The 18,168-nt window shown below is 46.3% G+C and overlaps 1 protein-coding gene across 1 annotated transcript in view; it reads left to right on the forward strand.

Annotated features, from left to right (window-relative positions):
• Positions 1–18,168, forward strand: part of LOC119433563 (receptor-type tyrosine-protein phosphatase kappa-like) — a 259,647-nt gene that overhangs the window by 224,865 nt on the left and 16,614 nt on the right. Inside the window, 9 exon segments of the mRNA XM_049659338.1 lie at positions 1,728–1,804; positions 5,945–5,981; positions 7,113–7,210; positions 10,256–10,342; positions 10,344–10,382; positions 10,872–11,023; positions 12,484–12,619; positions 14,658–14,807; positions 15,440–15,539. Coding sequence (XP_049515295.1) covers positions 1,728–1,804; positions 5,945–5,981; positions 7,113–7,210; positions 10,256–10,342; positions 10,344–10,382; positions 10,872–11,023; positions 12,484–12,619; positions 14,658–14,807; positions 15,440–15,539 — 876 coding nt within the window.

Genomic DNA, 18,168 nt, shown 5'->3' on the forward strand with positions numbered 1-18,168 from the left:
TGACGCTTTCTCAATTATTCGCTTAGCCCTTCGAGTGCTCTGCTATTAAATGCGTTGCATGGAAAGGGCATTGCCTTGTCTCATGCGCAATAATAAAAAAAAAACATAGATGTGCTTCCAGAAATCTCCTATCTCACTTTCGAACTGTCTTTTTTTCTTTCTTTCTTTTTTTAGTTGTTGTTGCCGTCACTGCTTGGCTCTTGAATCGCATTCTGTCAAATTACTGACGACTTCTTCGACATCGCCGGACCAAAATCGTCGCGAAATATGCGCGAGAAAAGAAGTCCCAGTAAAGCAGGAAGGCTGATTCCAGGCCTACTACCGAGTGAAATATATTTACCGAAAGCGGATTTCATGCCTTTCACGAACAGGCGCCAATCCCGTTAATGTAAAGCACTGGCTTCTTTTATCCGATTTTCGCGGCTCTTTCAAACCTACGGCAAGCCAAAGCTAAGTAACGAAAAAATGAAGAAGAAAGTCAAAGCCATCGCTGAAAAAAAAAAACGCCTATTGATTGTGCTCGTAAATTTCGTCGCAAAATCAATGTGAAGCCAGATTCGCTGCGTCTGTTTTCGTCGATGCCTCTGGAGAAAAAAAATAGTTTAACCCCGTGCGATAAGTATTGTGGGAGTCCGCGAAGCCAGTATTCTCATTCAGAAAGTCGTTAAAAGCAGACACGAATTCGAAACGCAAGTTTTCAGTTCGCAAAAGACGACCGTGGCAGTGTCCTTTCCCGCAGCCTCGACCACAAAATTGATCGTTCATTTCTTTCTCTCTCTCTCTTGCTTTCATTTTCTTTCTTTCTTTCTTTTTTCTGTAAGGCGCGTTGACACCGCGCCTCTGCGTCAGCGTCTTTCGGTTCGCGGACCGAGCGAACCACCAGTAACGTCGATATCTCCAATTGCTATCCGCCGCACAGATATCAATAAACAGCGGGAGAAGTTTTATGTCACCCGTCGGAGTGAAATTCGAGCATTAGCTTATCAATGACTGAATGCAGAGAAGTGAAGCTCACCAGATGCGTCAATCGTAAGGGAATTGAAATGGTATTTGCGCATTGCGATAAGAAAGGGGCCTGCGCCCGCTTTCGTGATACTAATTTACTACAGAGAACGATGTTTTTTTGTTTGTTTGTTTTTTCAATAGATGTCGTTCGTAGTACATACCTTCAAAAAAATAGCCTCATTCTCGTTAAAATATGATATCAATACCCCCCCCCCCCTTTCTTTTTGTTTTGTGTTGTGTGTGTGTGTGGAGTGGCGGGGGAGTGTTTTGAGAATATGGAAACGTAAAAATTAACATAGAATCGTGGTTATGTCCATCTGTATGCGACACATAAGCTGGTACAGCACTACTATTTGTTTGTCTTTGTTGTTACCACCACTGATTCACCTGTCCAATGACCCACATTGTTTCTACTGTAAGGCAAGATCGGCAGGTATGCATCCTTAGGGCCAGTTATTCCAAAATCTCACGTACACCTATACTACTCAGAAAAATACATATGGATAAGAACACAACGTTCACGACAACAGCGTTACACGATCTAAGACAAGCCACAGACACGCAAGTACGAGTAGTGTCTCCACGGTCACCACGACAAGGAGCACGATCTATTTGTTTGGTACAGCTACCAGACGCCATTACGTGCTCATTGTGACTGATCTTTCAACGTTTTGTTCCTTGCTTTCCTGCGGAAACGATAAAACTCGTGTTTGTCCTTGCAGATGACTACAACCGCGTTGTCTTAGACACGCTACCCGACATTCCCGACTCCGACTACATCAACGCTACGCACATAGACGTAAGTAATTCTCGCATCTACTTCAGCAGCATTTGACGTAACGCTGTATAGATAGTGTTTGACTCACAAAGATGTAAACGAGCGCAAATGCTGGGTGTCCGAAAAGTAACTGTGCAGTGAGAAAATAAACAAAACTACGGTGATAATTGGGAACGAATTCGCAGTTTCATATGCGATATGATAGGGCGAGACTTGTAGTTTGTCTGACAACCTCTGCGGGGTTCACTCAAAGAACAGGCGTACGAGAACAGTATTGACACAAATAACTCCGGGAACCCCTCCGACGAGTGTAACAATATGCAGCGTCGTACCCAGCCATGTCTTTCAAGACGCTGGTGCACATTTTCAGCGCCTCCTGTACCACCCCAAGTAAACTTTAAAATTTTAAAGCGACCATTTACACAGCACAGTTCCTTTTCGGAGACCCAGTAGAACAGTGTATATAAAAGCTCGATAAGTTTCATTGATCGCATCTGGTTTGCCTGAACTGCACCCAAGTCTGACAATCTTGGGGAATGTTTATGTCGACGTGATGCATGCCACTAAGCATCAGTTGTATAAGTGACCACCAGTCCTACCTCCTTCGTCGTCCCTGATAATTTGTGCTCGCTTATATATTTCGAACATGTACCCACTCCAGCGACAGCGCACACTGCTAAGTGTTTCACTCGACAGGGCTGCTCAGGACACGGGTGTGGGCACGCTTCTGTATTATGAGCGACACACATGACAAGCAGTCTATCTTACGACGTGCAATGTTCCTCACGCAAGTATGGATTGTCCAGCGCGGCGTAGTTCGCCGTGGACACTTGATAGTGAAAAATAAAATTGTGTTGCACCGATGTAAAGGATGCCTTAAACGCCGTTTATAACAGGCGCCAGGAATAAGCAATTTTTCCACGGTAAGTTACGATATTAAAAAAAGATGCTCATTGACCTACGTCATGGCGAATCTGTCATTTTTAATAACGATGAGAGGTGAGGTGCGCCACAGTTTGTAATCTAGCGGGCGGCCGTGACCCGCGATTGTGAGTGTACAGCGCCAAGGTAAAACGAAGACGTAGACAAGACGGCCTCGTTGTACCTTTGCGCTGTACACTCGAGATGATCAATCACCAACTAGCCCAATCAGCCACACGGCATGCGTGATCCGTGAGCTGGGTTTCGACCACCGACGACTGTGATCGCCGCTGTCATTGCGCTTGGAGTGTTAATTAAGGAAATAAACTAGGAGCTAGGGCTCGTTACGTCACGAAGTCAGCTTTGGCAAGACTAGCTTCCGTTAAGCCATTATTCCCTTCGCGTTTTAACGTGATAGCGCTAAGGGCCCCGTGTCGCAGAACATCCGGCGTCGGTGTCGGCGTGCGATGTCGGCGTCCGTGGCGTAGAAAATAATCCCGAACCGACCCAACCGCGCAGGCCCTCCCCAAGGTGCAAGGTTTTGATGAACAAAAATTGAATTTCTCACAGTGAAATCCGTCAGAAAAACCGTAAAGTACGACTTAACCACAACCTACAGACATTGTGGCGTCGGATTGTAATTTGAATTTACGAGAAAACATAATTCTGTTACGAGAAAACTCAAACACAAACCCCTTTTTCAGCATTTCTACCCGACCTACAGCTGCGCGCTCGGGTAGTTACCTTGCGAAAATTATATCCAGATGGCGCTCGCATCCTCGGCAGGTCTAGGAGGACAAATTGGGACTTCGCCTGCCTAATGCGTTTTGGACACGCGCGCGCGTGGGGGCAATAGCAAACAATTCATAAAATAATAGAAAATGTGCTAGGGCTTTCACATTTTAATATAAGACGACTTATATTGCCCCTGGAAAAACGTTTTCCCAGCAATGCATTTCTGTTTAAAAGTGAAGCCCACTTTAAGGGGATCGGTGTAAGCTTGGTCTTTGTAAGCTGGCTTTCCCACGTTCTTCGTTGCAGTGGGAAACCCAGCTTACAAAGGGGCCCGATAACGGGGCTCGAACGAGGCCCGATAAGGCTATCGCGTTCCACTCTTAAAGGCGAAGCTTAAGCGTCCTCTAATTTTTCCCTCGAAGAGTCGGCCCAGCACGTGACCTCTGAGACTCGGCATATTGGTCGAGAATGCTTGATTCCAGGTAGGTTTTACTCGACGTGCACTTCCTCGGCTGCTATGCCTGCAGAACCGGATCACTGAAACCTCCCGCGCGCTCTGCACGTGACGGTCACGTGTTGGGCCAACTCGTTTGGCTTCAATTGCGGTGCGAAATTCTCCCTCCTATACACCGTCTCACAAGTTTGCAGCGCTGCCGTAGATGTGAGGCGTGCACAGGCAATATCCTTGCGCAGCGAAATATAGTTCCGGACGTAACTGTTTGATTAATGGCAGGAATTAGAGCGTTCTGTTTTTATTTGATACACGGTACATTACAACGATACTTGAATGTTAGGACCTTGCACATGCACGGCGTATAGCCGTGAATTCTGCAGCCGCTGAGCAGACGACGTGGTGCGGATGAACCCATCTCGAGGAGCCTTCGGCCTTCCTATTGGCTAAGGAGTCCTGCAGCTTCCACAGCGCAGCGATCGACTTCTGAGATGGAGTATAGTTATTTTCTTGTTCCATGGATGGTCACTTATCTTTCTGGGCTCAAGCTCGCCCAATAAAAGTCAGATTGTTAACTCGCAGTTTTGGCGGTGTTCGCTTCTTCACCGTCGCTGCGAGGTGACAATATAATGAAGCGGCTGTCCCCAGAGGAGCGTACAATTCAATAGAATTCGCCTAAAGTGACTTGTAAGTTTATCGGAATTGAGTGTAGGTCAGTGGAATAAACCAATTGGAATGCCACTCGCGTTCGCAGTACGCGGAACTGAAAGTGAATTAGGTTTGTGGGTGGGAGGGACGATCGAACCCAGACCACGTTGTGTTACTTCTCCGTTTTTGTACCTGGTACTTTTTAAACATACCGACGGCGTACGGTTGCTTGCTTTCATGCTGTCAGGCATTCCACCGTTCTAGCTACACTCCTGCATACCGATGTGACCGGCATTTTCATTCCCACGGGTGGACCTTTTGCTTTCATGATGCGTGTTTTCGGAGGTGTATATCCAAACAGTTATTTAGATAGGTATTCGTATATCTGTTGAAATGCCTATCTAAAATGTTCGGACTGTACACCTGTAAGCAAATGTATGCGGACAACAGGGTCGCTGAATAAAGTGAATTTCTTCGTAATTAATACGCATAAACGGAAACTCATGAGTACACTAGAAAATTCGTAGTGCCAAGTTTGGATTAGGAAACTACAGAAGATGTTCATCTTCTGTAGTTTCCTAGACTCGTGTACAGCACTTTGTGTTCATGCTATCTTAATGCATTCGGCGTTTTTTGACACATTTTGCGATAACATTTTTCTTTGGCAAGCACCAAGGTGTAGCCGATGCCATTTGAAGGCGCCATCCTTTACTATTGCATCATCTCAATCAGAAAAGTTCAATAATGGTTCTTATGACAGTGTACCTGATCCTCTTCTGAATCAACCTTTAAATTAAGAACACATACACACAAAAATAGTGTGGTTATTTTTTCTTTCTTTCTTTCCTTGTTTCTTACTTTATTTCTTTTTTTCCTCTTGTTTCTACAAACACTGCGCAGTTCCAGAGAATGATTTATATGCCCAGTGAATTTGCATAGAATTTGAAACTTAGTGGACAATGAGTCCTACTTCTGGATCCAAAGCACGCTTGCCTGAAGCCCTTAGTGGTTGGCACGTATTGGCGTCACGTCGTGATGAAACCGTGAGAAAGGCGGCGCATGTTTTTCTAACTCGTGGAAGACATTACACACGTGATTCAATTATCATGGCCCATTATCCCATAATTTTCTGGCATTAGCTTGCACCATTCTTTGCTTTCTCATCTGACAAAGGCGAGCGCACCTCATTGGCAGACATTACTGCTAAATAAACATATCTATACGGGCGGTGCCGTTCTGATCAGTTCACACACTATCGTTCTCCCACCATGACAGCGGGGTCGCGAGCTCTCATGAAAGAAGGCTAATTTCTTAGCAGAGTTGAAGTTCTTGAACAGAATTTTCTAGCATTGCTTTCACATCCAAGCGATTGTCATATTCTCTGTATTTTTCTTTTCTTTTTTCAGAGCATTCTGAAGCCGAACGCCTACATAGCGGCTCAAGGTAAGAATGGAGTCTGCGTGGCTGTGCTTGTTATTTGTTGGGGCGGAACGACCTACGTCGTTAGTGCGCCCCATTTTACTATGGCTTTGCTAAGGAGTCGAAAAAAAATTATTCGAGCGTGGCTCGGGAGACCTAAGGGTCATATCAAGAGCAGAGGTACCGAAGATGCGTTAGACCTGAACCACCCCGCACTTTCTTTTCCGGTAAACTGGACTACAAAAGCGTGGAGACGTCGTTAGAGATTGCTCCCGCATAGTTTAAGGCGTGTCTTAAGTACGCCCGTCTTTCTGGAACAGGAAATGACTAAAAAGAAAGAACACTGTCATTTTCAGGGTATTGCGTGTGTGATATGCATTTCTTTCACAAGCGAAATAAAAAGCAGTGAGTTCAGCGGATGGTGACCTCCGCAGTCTCTCGCATCGCCTCTACAGATCTGACAGTGTTAAATAAATCTATTTAAAAGAATGAATGCTAGTATAGCAGTTTTCTTATATAGTTAAAATACATCTAATGTATACGTCATACGATGCGAGAGAACTGCTTTGATAAATAACGCCTCGCCGAAACTGCAATGTCATTTGAGGATGCGGTGAAATATTACGATTGGACGAATGAGGCATTGACGTTAAAATTATTAAAAGTTCGCCAAATTTTATGCGTTTCAGAGTTGGCAATCGCAGGTAAAGCTTTCGGTTGAATAGTTTCGGCACTTTGCGTTGCTTCTGGAAACACGAGCCATCGTCCAGTTAGAAGGACCATCACAGTGCCAATCGTTTCTCGGCTCCTTATCAGAGCGATAGCACTGGCGATCTTTTTGTCTTGCACCTGTTATCTTGCTAAAAATATCTTAGCACCAAAATATTAAGTGAATAGATCGCTATCATCTTTCGCTTTCCAACGTAGGGTTAAATAAGGTGGTGGCAGGCACACAAATGTAGCTCTTTCCTGTTTATATTGTTGTCTTGCAATCTATCTCAAGCAGGCAGACATAACCTTTTGCGCTACGACTGTTATGTGGCTGTCGTAGGACGAAGGGTGATTGGCGGAAATTTGTTAAGGACATTTTAAGTTTTTCAGTAAAAAAAAAAGAAAAAGAACGTATATGCATAGTCGATTCTCTTGTTCTTCCAGGTCCGAACGAGGACACCATTAGCGATTTCTGGCGGATGGTATGGGAGAAAAAGTGCTACGTCGTTGTTATGCTCACCAAAGTGTTCGACTTCATACGGGTAAGATTTTCACAAGCGACAGGCACAACTTTAGCTCCAGCCAAGTTGGAGCATGCGCAGTAGTCACACATTCCCACACGCACTATATACATATATACAGGGCGATCAAAGCTAAGTTGACGGTTTGTTTTATTAATTAGGCGCTGAGACATACGTGAAGGCCACCTCTGCAGTAGGGTTATGTGACGAGGGGGACACGAAGTGAATATGGTAATTATCGCTGTTAGCAGAGCGGTTAGCCAAAATTGAATAATGAACTTTTCAATGGCTGCAGTAAGCAGGCTCGTGTGTTTTGAAAAGTTGGAGGCAGTCGTGGTTATACGGAGTTCCACTTGGCAGAATTATTCCAGCGTATCAGTGGTTTGAGATATCTAAGTACGAAGTTAAACTGCCGTTCGCATGATTCGCACGCAAGACAGTGACGACCTGCGCAATGCTCCTCCCTTATGTGACGCGCCTTTTGCGTACGGCGTTTAGTCTGGCAACGGGGGAGGAGGCGTAGGCAAAAGTGATAACTGCCCCACTTTCACTCTTGGCTGGCGTAATCGCACAGCGCAAAAGTTGGAGCCGCTACCAAAACACGGAACCGCGCAGCCTGTAACGATGGTAGCTTCTGTTATGCCGAGATAAGCCTAGTGAGATTACGTAACCGGTCTTGAAACGTTGCTAGCGTGCCTGCTTTTTTATTTTTTCGTTAATTAACATTAGACAGTGGCTGCATAGCATACCTGAATTTTATAACATGAAAAGAAGTACTTCTGAATCAAAGTGTACACCAGTTCCAGCTGAACAGCAAACACTACAAGTCTGACAGCACCACTCGGTCACTGAAAACCACGCATGTATCCTATTTGCTTCGGCACAGAATGCGTTTTTTTATTGTCATACCCTGTTCGGTAGGAGTGCTCTTTTTGCTCCGATGCATCGATCAGCTCAAACTCGTAGTGACGCGCTGCTCGAAAGAAATTGCCTTTCCAGGAAAACCAACAAACGTTCGCATTTTTTTGCGAACGACGTTCATAGGCGAGTGAAAAATCGGGCTTTAGCCACACAGCGCCCTTCTTCACTGTATGGCGAAATGAATCGGACAAATTAATTCAATAAACAATTTGGGAACAGGATTGCAGTTCGGCCTAGTTGATCGATGCTCATGCCCAGGGTAGAAGGTGTCCTGCTTTCGAGTGTTCTACCCGCGCAACGAAAAAGCTTGAACACGGGCAATTTGGCGTCGGCAAGAGGCCTGCAGCTTGTATGTTGGCGACATTTTCAATATCCGGATGAATGACGCAACCAAGAAGAGCCGTTGACAGGGCAGAGTTCGCACGTTCTCCGCCAGGGAGCCTACATGAAAGACTTGGAGTGAATAATCCTTATAGTTCCCGCGTTTGCGTCGACAATCACTTCTTTTTATTTTCATTTTTTTTCTTCTGCATATAAATTACGCCGTTGCTATTGCGGGCATATGAACATCGTCTCATTGAGAATACGGCTTTGGCTCGGCATTAAACTCCAATTTCCGTTAAACAAACGTACGCGAAACACTGAAATGCTCTGAGATGATTTGCATGAAGAAATTCGTTTGATTTTGTCAATTTTCTGGTGGGAAGTATTTACACAAACTTAGGAAAATTAGCACATCTCAAGCATAAATTAGCGCATGATCGAAGCATAAAGTTTACAAATCCGTAAAGTTGCACCAAAAACGAACTTCAGAATAGTATATGCTCTATAAATGAGTCGCCTAAATCGGACGAATGAGATGTGTTATTTTACAGCTTGCACAAAATATTTGTGTTGTGCACGTGATACTGTAAAAGTATTATCCTTAAACTATTCGTTTATGTGAGAGCTGTGCATAATCTATCAACTTTCGTTAGATTTATCTCTCACAACAGGTGCACTCTGCAGCTGGAACAGTGATAACGCCTTCATTAATTATCGCAGAGGTAGGGTTGAAAACGTAATGGTTAGGCTTGAAAAGCGATTATGTCCCATGGCTGTATCGGTTCTCAGGCGGATATATATGTATATAAGTGGAAGCTGGTGGTTGTCTGCTCCGGACCACCGTCACTTGCACTGCGCACCTCGAAAAGGCAGGACCCGTGTCGAGTGGCCTACTGAAGAACACTTTGCTGTGCGGTGAACGTGGCTTAAACCACGGATCCGGTACCTCAAAGAGGTGTGACGTAATGCTAGCGCATTTCTATCGCAATGACCGCTAGATAGCCTCTGAATTATACAGCGAAGCTGTATAGCTCTACGTCAGAGTGGGTCTGTCGTGTCCGTAGGCAAGCACTCGGGATGCGCGTGCCGCGTGCGCCGCTTGATTCCTTGCAGCACCAGGAGATGGCGCTCGCCTCCGCGCATTCACGGAAGCTGCGGCGCCGGCCGTGTGGGGAAAAGAAAAAAAAAACCAGAAAGCTCGCCTTGCCGCACAGTGTTCGCAGGAAACGTTTCCCGGTAAAGATTACGGTTGCAAATGCTCCAGTGACCGGGAAGCGGTTACTGCAGCATATGTAAAAGAAGAACCCGCCTAGCAGCTGATTTGTGTTGTGACAGTGCTAGGGGAAGGCCACGTATATTGAGTACTCCTGAAGAGCAGTGCGCATACGAGGTGTGGAGAAAGTGTGGTTAAGCGCTGTTCTCTCTGGTCCATTCTTTGTAAGTGCGCTGAAGTGGCGGCGTAAGCCCAGTCGCCGGCCGTTGAAACGTCTTAGGCTAATAATTAGGTAAGGTGCATCTGAACGTCGCCATGTGAATAATTTCAAGCTGCGTCGCAATGGCTAATCGTTTTAGTTACAGCTTCGCTTTCCAACAACCTTCACAGCGTGGATTGCAGACCAATTTTCATTTTTTCTCAAGCTTCATTGGTAACCTCAAAGCTTCTCTAAATGCAAAGCCAAAGAAAATGAATGTATACGAAAACATGCCTTGTCGATAGTGGAAGCCGTACTCATATCTTGCACATTACGATAGCACGGCTCTTACCAGGTAAGCTATACTGTGGGCAATGTGTTAATCTGCACTCTCCATATGGGGTCGCAGGTTATGTGCTGCCAGTACTGGCCCATGGAGCTGGACAAGCCCGAAAAGTACGGCGTCATCGAGGTGACGCTCCTCTCCGAGGACACCTATGGCCAACTTCGTCATCCGAACGCTTAGGCTACGAAAGGCGAGTATTTCGCTGCGGCTGCCCGCTTTAACGCTATGAATCGCTTTTTTTAATCTATTTTTTAAGAGTCCGCATAAAAACGTTTCACTGAATTATTTAATGCTTACTTAGTACGGATTCACCCAGTGAGACGCGTCGCTACCGTACGCCTTCCAGAAGTGCTTGGATTCAAAGTGGACGGAAGCATCAAATGATCAGCAGTCGAGATAAGTAAGACACGGTTAGAGTATAGGTGGAAAAAAAAGTGTATTATTGGGTATTATTCGCAAAAAAGGACAAGCAAAACACAAATAAACTGCAGCCTGACGAGCAATGGTTACAAATAGCAGGTTGACAACCAACACGCGAAGCATCCGGATGTATATATATATATTTAAATTGCCGCAGAGAGCCTTTTGCGAATGAATGTTACGTCCTTGCATTCAGTAATGAAGGCTAGGTTTTTTTTTTCTTTTCCCGTATCGACACTCTCTCCACTGATTCTCGCAGGGCGAGGAGGAGCGCGACGTGTTCCAGCTTCACTTCACAAGCTGGGCGTCCCACACGCAGCCGTTCACCAACGCGCTGCTGGACTTCCGGCGAAGGGTTCGGACGTTCACCGACCGCTGGTCAGCGATCGGGCCAACCATCGTCCACTGCAGGTGCGCTTGGAACCCCGCCCTCCTTAGGACATCCGCTGGCTCGTAATGGCCGGCACACTGTTACGCGTGCTTTCAACCTGCGAGCGGAATGAACTGCCGTTTTTAAGTGCTCAAGGGCGAAGTTTTCCGCTGACCTCATAATATTGCGATCATCGGTATACCTGACGGCCTTCCCAATTGGCTTTATACTTGCCTGTCAGAATCGGTGCGCATGAAATCCGGCGCCGTCGAATTTTTTTTAGTAAACATTGAACGTTTTGTGTCACGTGTCGTGCAAGCCTCAACGTCTGGACCATTTAAGAAAACATCAATATGGGCGAGCTGTCATTAGCTCATATACTAAACGACTGGTTCCTACCGCTCTCCGACTCGGCCAGCAGCGATGCGGGGCCTTATCTATGTTGGAACCAGAGACAAGCCCACCCAAGCAGAAAGCGCAGCCGCTTTCAGAGCGATAAGTGTAACCACGTGACCGGAATTCAGCTTGGTCGCACTGCCAGCTAGAAGGTGAGAATTAACGCCGCGGAGCGCTCTAAAATGCGGCGCAGCGCTCGCAATGAACCAGGCGAGTGTTTTTCGAGCCCTCCATTTCGACCAACCGAATGAAATGGCGTGTCCTCCAGAGTGCTAAATATCAGTGGGTCGAATGCACCCAATGAGGCCCAATGTATACTGAACGAACATCGCAATGTGCGAGAAATACCGGTGAGACGCACGACACATCGGTCGTCTCAGATACACGCATAACGTCACGCTCCACTGCCTGTTCCGGAATTTTCAAAACAACGCTCAAGATTTTTCTTTATTCACGTCTCAAGTAGCGCTTGTAATGCCGTGCTGCTTAGGACGGCCTAGCCCGAGGGACAGCCACTTCTCCTGTAATATTGAACATTTTAAAGCTTAGCTTTTTTCCCCTTTTTTGTCAGTCCAACGTGCTTAGACGCTTTCGTCGGTGGTGTTGGTGCTGTTTTAGCTTAGGAGAGGAGGACGTAGGCATTCTGGAGGGTGAAGGTGCGCGTCAAAAGCGAAAAGGCTGCAAATAGCGTAGTAACGCGCTGTAATTGGTACTCGCAAGCGATGACATCATTAGCTTTAGCTAGTGACGCCATCTAATTCGTTTGGCTATGCGAAAGCTGAACTTACACAGACTCTCACTATGCGTGAGATTTGCGCGTTTTTATTTTTTTACACCTTTGAGATAGACGCAGCTCCTTTAAAAGATGGATTTGCCAATCTATCCCTGTGATGACGCGTTGTGCCATAGCTTGAGAGTTTACAACCGCTGTCCTGTGATGACGCGTTGTGCCATAGCTTGAGAGTTACAACCGCTGTCACATTTGCGTAATTTTCTTTTTCTGGCTGACATTAGAGCTGAGGCTTCCGGAGACGCCGTTGCATGTTTCTCGTACGAACTTGCTGTTTAGCGCCCAGTATATCCTCCTCTGATCCGTTCGTTGCAGTGACGGATGCGGCCGCACGGGCACGTACATGTGCATCGACGCCAACCTGGAGCTGGCGGACGAAGACGGCGAGTACGACGTGTTCGGCTACACCAAGAAGCTGCGCGCCGCGAGGAAAGGAATGGTCGACACCGTGGTGCGTGCGCTGCTTCGTCTGTCCCGCTTGTCTCTTAGCATAGGCGACCTGGCCGTCACGCCGTGTATAGCGTGCGTGCGATGACTTCCCGGATAACTTCGCTAGCTCGTTTTAAATAAGCGCGCCAAGTGAAATGTGTTCTGTAAACGCGTTAGAAATGAGCGACAAACAATTTTGCGCGCGCCATTTCCTATGCGGATTCCAATCGAAGATATTGATGTGTGTCTTGTTCTCTCGCTGCTGTGATCGAGTGAAGCATTTGAAACGAGTGAAACATGCTCGAGTTTATTTCTGCATCTCCAAGAATGAATGCAGGGAGCAGGGGCAAAAAAAAAAAGGCTTGCCATACAAGTTGGCAAGGTCCCTCTACCCTCACAAACAGGTAATGGTAGATAAGGAAAAAGAGTGGAAGGTTTATTTGGTAGCGATAGCAATTATATGGACATTCCAGGCGCATTTTTTTCCGTCGGCGTCGCCGTCGCCGTGATGTGCCGTATAATGTACAAGGGCGATAACATCGTCGCCGCGCGCCGTTTGCTGTATGTGAGAATGAGTTTTACAGAAATCCACAGATTTTACAACAGTCATGGCAGTAACGCAACCGCGGAAAACAATTGCCCTACTCATTAGCACCGTATCCGGAAGCATTACTCGGCTCACACACGTGCGTGTGCGTGCGTGCGTGCGTGTGTCGAGTTAGTTTTCTGACTTAGGGGCCTGACATGGCGTTCTGCACAGCAACATCTTATTCAATTTTCTTTGTGGCTATCAACCTCACCATCGCTATCATTGGCAGCTCCTGTGCAGCAAAAAGGCTTCTCCTACAACTTGGCAAGGTCCCTCTACCATTACTAACAGGTACTGGCAGATAAGGAAAAAAGAGCGCGCAACTTTGCACTCGGTCGTGCTAGGCTTAGGCAAAGTGAAACTGTCAATCCTCAAGTCTTACTGGCTGCTATTGCTAGGTATTAACGTGGTTGCTGCTAGGTCTTAACTTGGCTTAACTTAACTACGCATGTAGGGAAGGTATTCTCGAGCGATCATTTTCGGAGGCGCCTTTCCTTTCGCGACATTCCGCGTGACTATACTCGCCGACAACTTTCTGTGGCAATGAAGGGAAAGCTACGGAGGCAAAGCGCGCACAAGTGAGGGCGCTACTGAAAAGAGTCCCGTGCTTTAACTCAGGTTCGTTTAGGATGGGGAAGAGAAAAGATAAACAGCTTATTAGCAACAGTTAAATAAGACAGAACATACTACTGAGTGTCAAAGTTTACTTATTTTGTGGCATTTCCCTTCCGCGTCTGGGCAAACGCGAAACCGTCGGACGTGGGAGCTGCGTCGATACAGCGTATGTTCCGAGCAACCAAAAGCACTCTCAAACGCTGCCGGACTACTTGGCGCGGTAACACATGTGCAGCATCCACGCGCCCGTAGCTTTCCTTTCATTGCCACAGAAAGTTGTCCGCGAGTAAAGCTCTGGACGCGTCGGCGCCTACGAGCGACAGCGTTCCTGGCATGCCACAAACGCAGGCAGGAAAGCAGGCGCCGTGTCAGTGTCGGGCGAAGCGAGGGTGCACCTGCGCCGGCGTTTACTAGGCAACGCGAGGTGACGTCATCATTACTGCTTCGGCGCATGCGCGGCTAGGCAACGCGTGCGGCTTCGGCAGCAGTTCTGTGCGTTGCCTCGTTGGTGCTGCTACAATTTGTTTCTCTTTCTATCTCGCTCTCATTTTCTCTTTCCCTCTCCTTAACGTACCATGTCAAGGCAACATGTGCATGGCACGGAGACGAGGTGAGGCACACGCCGCTCCGCGAGATGGTTGCTAAGCAACGCAGTGACGTCATAGCTCGGCGAGGTTTTGCGACAGCAGGCGCCACTTTTTACGGTTAGCTAGAACAGCTTCACTGTTAAACAGAGTTGGACGAGGGTGGTCTTACGCGAGTAAATACAGTAATAGTTATAAGGGCAAGTTCAACTGTCCTGCCTGATCGCAGGCATTGGCGATGCAGCATCAACGTTCGACCTGCTTCTTCGCAGGAGGCGTACAAATTTGTGTACGAGACACTGGAAGAGGCCTACGTCTGCGGAAAGACGTGGTTTCCGGTGTCCGAGCTGTCCGAGCAGCTCAAGTTCAAGTCGGCCAAAAACCCCATCACCAAAGTCAACGAGTACCAGAAGGAGTACGAGGTACGCGATCACTTGACTTACTTATTTGCCTTTCGTCAACATCACGCTGAATGCACCTGTTTTCGTCAGACTATCGAAGTTAGGCAGTATTTGGCATGGCCTCTTGCCAAGGATCCAGGTGATGTCACCTAACGATCTTCTATTCATGAACTAAATAGAGCTATCATTATTGTTATGATCAGCAGTTCTACTCGGCAGCGTCGAGTGCTGGGCGTGTCCATTCTGAAGCGGAATCGTTCTGGTCGCCGTAAAAGTCTTCTAAGTCTCCGCTGTGCTTAGCTTGCTGCTCCTTATGGGCTGCGTCTAAACGTAAATAATCGTAAATAAAGTGCATATGTATAGTGCATATGTATCCCAAAAAAGGTGTGCGCTCTCAAAGCAAGCATAAACAACACTGAGAGCTGCTTCTAAGTAAGGTTACGTAAACGTTATTGATTACTTTTTAGTAATTTCTCACTCAGTTTTATGGGGCAGTATTGTATCAGTGTAAGCAATTGCATATTTCAGTGAGGTAAATGTAATTGTAACCGAATATTTTTTTTATTCTCTAGCGTTACACGTCTGGTGAGAACTCGCGCTGTCTTCCTCATACTGCACGTGTTCACTCCTGTCACCTTGTCTCGTTCGCGCAGAAAATTTGCAAGATGTCGTCCAAGCTATCCATCGGGGACTGTGCCGGCGGTCATCGACCCGAAAATAGAGACAAGAATCGAGACGTGGCTACCGTGCCTCGTGAGTCTTCATTCCTGAAAGATTATATTTTTGCTGTCAACCACATTACGCGAGATAGGATTGTTTACTGTTGTATTTATTTACAAAGCAGCGGAAAGAATTAACATACAGTATGCTTGCTATATGCGCACAGCTGACAGCACTTACCAATACCTCGATGAGTGGCGGCAAAAGATGACCTCCGCCAAAAAAACAAGGACATAGCAAGACGTAAACGCGCAAGCAACACGAACCAGCACGTCAACACTGGTGTTACTTCTTACGTCTTTGCTTTCATAGTGCAGTCGTTTGTAATTAGTGCGACCTGTGCGGACTTTCTTTTCTATACCTGAACAGTTGAACAATATGTGAAACTCAGAGACAACAACGCAATGCTCAGAACAGAATAATGACAGCGAGTTGTGAAAAATATCAAGGTCATGAAAGTGGGCGTTATAAATACTCTGTATTCTGTGGACGGTTGAGTGTTGGTAGTGACAGGCAGCAACTTGGAAAGCTTTGTGTTCTCTGGTGATCTTGCGCGGAATACGAAACAATGGTACAACTGAGGAGTTCGGGGCACATGAGGATACCGTGAAGGAGTTTGAAAAGAAACAGAAGGTCAGCACGATTGCGTCGGCAGCGAAGTGAGGGCAATGACAATAACCCGACAATGCTGAACAAGGTACAGCGTCCGTGTTAGCTAAGCGTTGACGATATATGCTTAGAAACGTTTTCTGAGCCCGATCTATAATGTCAATGTTGGATCTAGAGATGCCGTTCCAGATGACCGACGCGTATTCGAGTGGAGGAAGACAGATTGTTGTGTACAGCTTGCGTACAACTTACAATTCTCTGTAGGAGAATTGAATTATCTCGATAGTCTGCAAACAGAGCCAAGGGTGTGGCAGTCAGGAACAGTGTGAATTGCCTTAAAAATCTTTGTCATCGGCATATAGAAGGAATGAAGAATGCCGAATAGTAGAAACAACGTCAATAATAAAAAATAAGACAAGGAATGGTCCCAATACTGATCCCTGAGGGACGCCGCTAGTTGCCACGTAAGAAGACCTTTGGCCATTGACGTTAACATAACATGATCTATCAATAAGATAACTCCGCAAAAGATTTACAATTGGCGGTTCAACACCAAAGTATGTAAGCTTGATCAGAAGCAGTGAGTGGCTGACCACATCAAAAGCTTTGCTGAGGTCACATCAAATGGTGTCAACTTGCCCCCTTTGGAGTACCGGCGAGGAGATCTGTGTCATGAAACTTGTGAGATTTGTGTTAGTGGAGCGGCCGGTGAGGAATCCATGCTGATTCGGAATCAATGCGTTCTTCACAGTAAATGTACAATATGTTGTAAAGAGCAAGCTCAAAAATCTTAGACGTGGCACAGAGAAGAGAAAGCGGGCGATAATTTGAGAGATCAGTTTTACAGCCAGGTTTAAATATAGCAAAAACACGAGCAGTTTTCCACATGCGAAGGAAGGTGGAAGTATTCAGAGTTATTAAATACAGATGTCAATATTGGCGCAAATAAACTGTCGTAAGCTTTTAAAATTGCGGAGGGGATGCCATCAGGGCCGCAGGATAGGGAAGGCTTCAAGCGCTTAAGGCATTCGGTTCTCAGATTTTCATCAAGCAACACAGGACTGGATGAAGGAGCGGTTGTGTGGTGCTGACTGACACCAGCGTTGAAGCCTGAAGGTTTATATAAGGAAGAGAAATGGGCAGCAAAACAATCCGCGACTGCTTGGACTTCTACTCCTCTAGAGTCGAGCAGGCGAAAACACTCTCCGCGATTACTAGAGCGCTTGCGGATATACTTCCAAAATTCCGCCGGCCGGTCGGAGGCGCTCTTCCCCAAGAATGCAATATATGAGTCATGATCCCGCTTACAGAGGCGTCTGCAGAGAGTTCGAAAAAAGCGGAATTCTTCTCTCCACTTACTAAGCACAGGACTTTTGGATTTACGGTGCGCGCGATCTTTATACTTTAGGGCTGTGGTAGTTCAGAAGAGAACCAGTGGAGATATTTATAGCGTTTAGGACTATACTGACGAATTTATTTGCGCATAGCGCTCAAAACAAGCTTCGTAAAAATCTAATACAGTTATCTATTTGGTCACCGACATTGGTTTTATCTGTGACCAGTGACCATTCGGTGGCGGACAAGAAATCATACAAGCCAACATAATCACCCCGCTTGAAAGCAAAGCGAGAGTATTAATAATAATAATAAGCAGCTTCGACCAGTTATTACGACCAGCTCTGTCGTAATAAACCAGCATGCCTGAAAAAAAATGCTTATTGGTTCGTAAGAATTGTGGAGGTATTTTTCGCAGAACAGGCCTTCCTAAACACAGTTGTAATGTCCGCACAAAAGCACGAAACAGGAACTAGTGGTGTCGGTTATAGTCTAACTTAGATCGCGAAATGGAATTGTCATGTATTGCGCTGGAGAGATTACCGGTTGTCGGTCAAATTAAAAGAATCGGTGCCGAGGAAACGAAAACCTGGCCTGGATGGTAAAATATTAGATGGAGTGATGACATTACGAAAATTACAGCCGTAGGGGGGAGCCGGTTGCAGCATTACAGGGCTGACTGCACGTCCACAGACGAGGCCCTTGTTCGGCAGTGACA

This window comes from Dermacentor silvarum, chromosome 11 (genome assembly GCF_013339745.2).
Source record: "Dermacentor silvarum isolate Dsil-2018 chromosome 11, BIME_Dsil_1.4, whole genome shotgun sequence".
NCBI classification, from domain to species: domain Eukaryota; kingdom Metazoa; phylum Arthropoda; class Arachnida; order Ixodida; family Ixodidae; genus Dermacentor; species Dermacentor silvarum.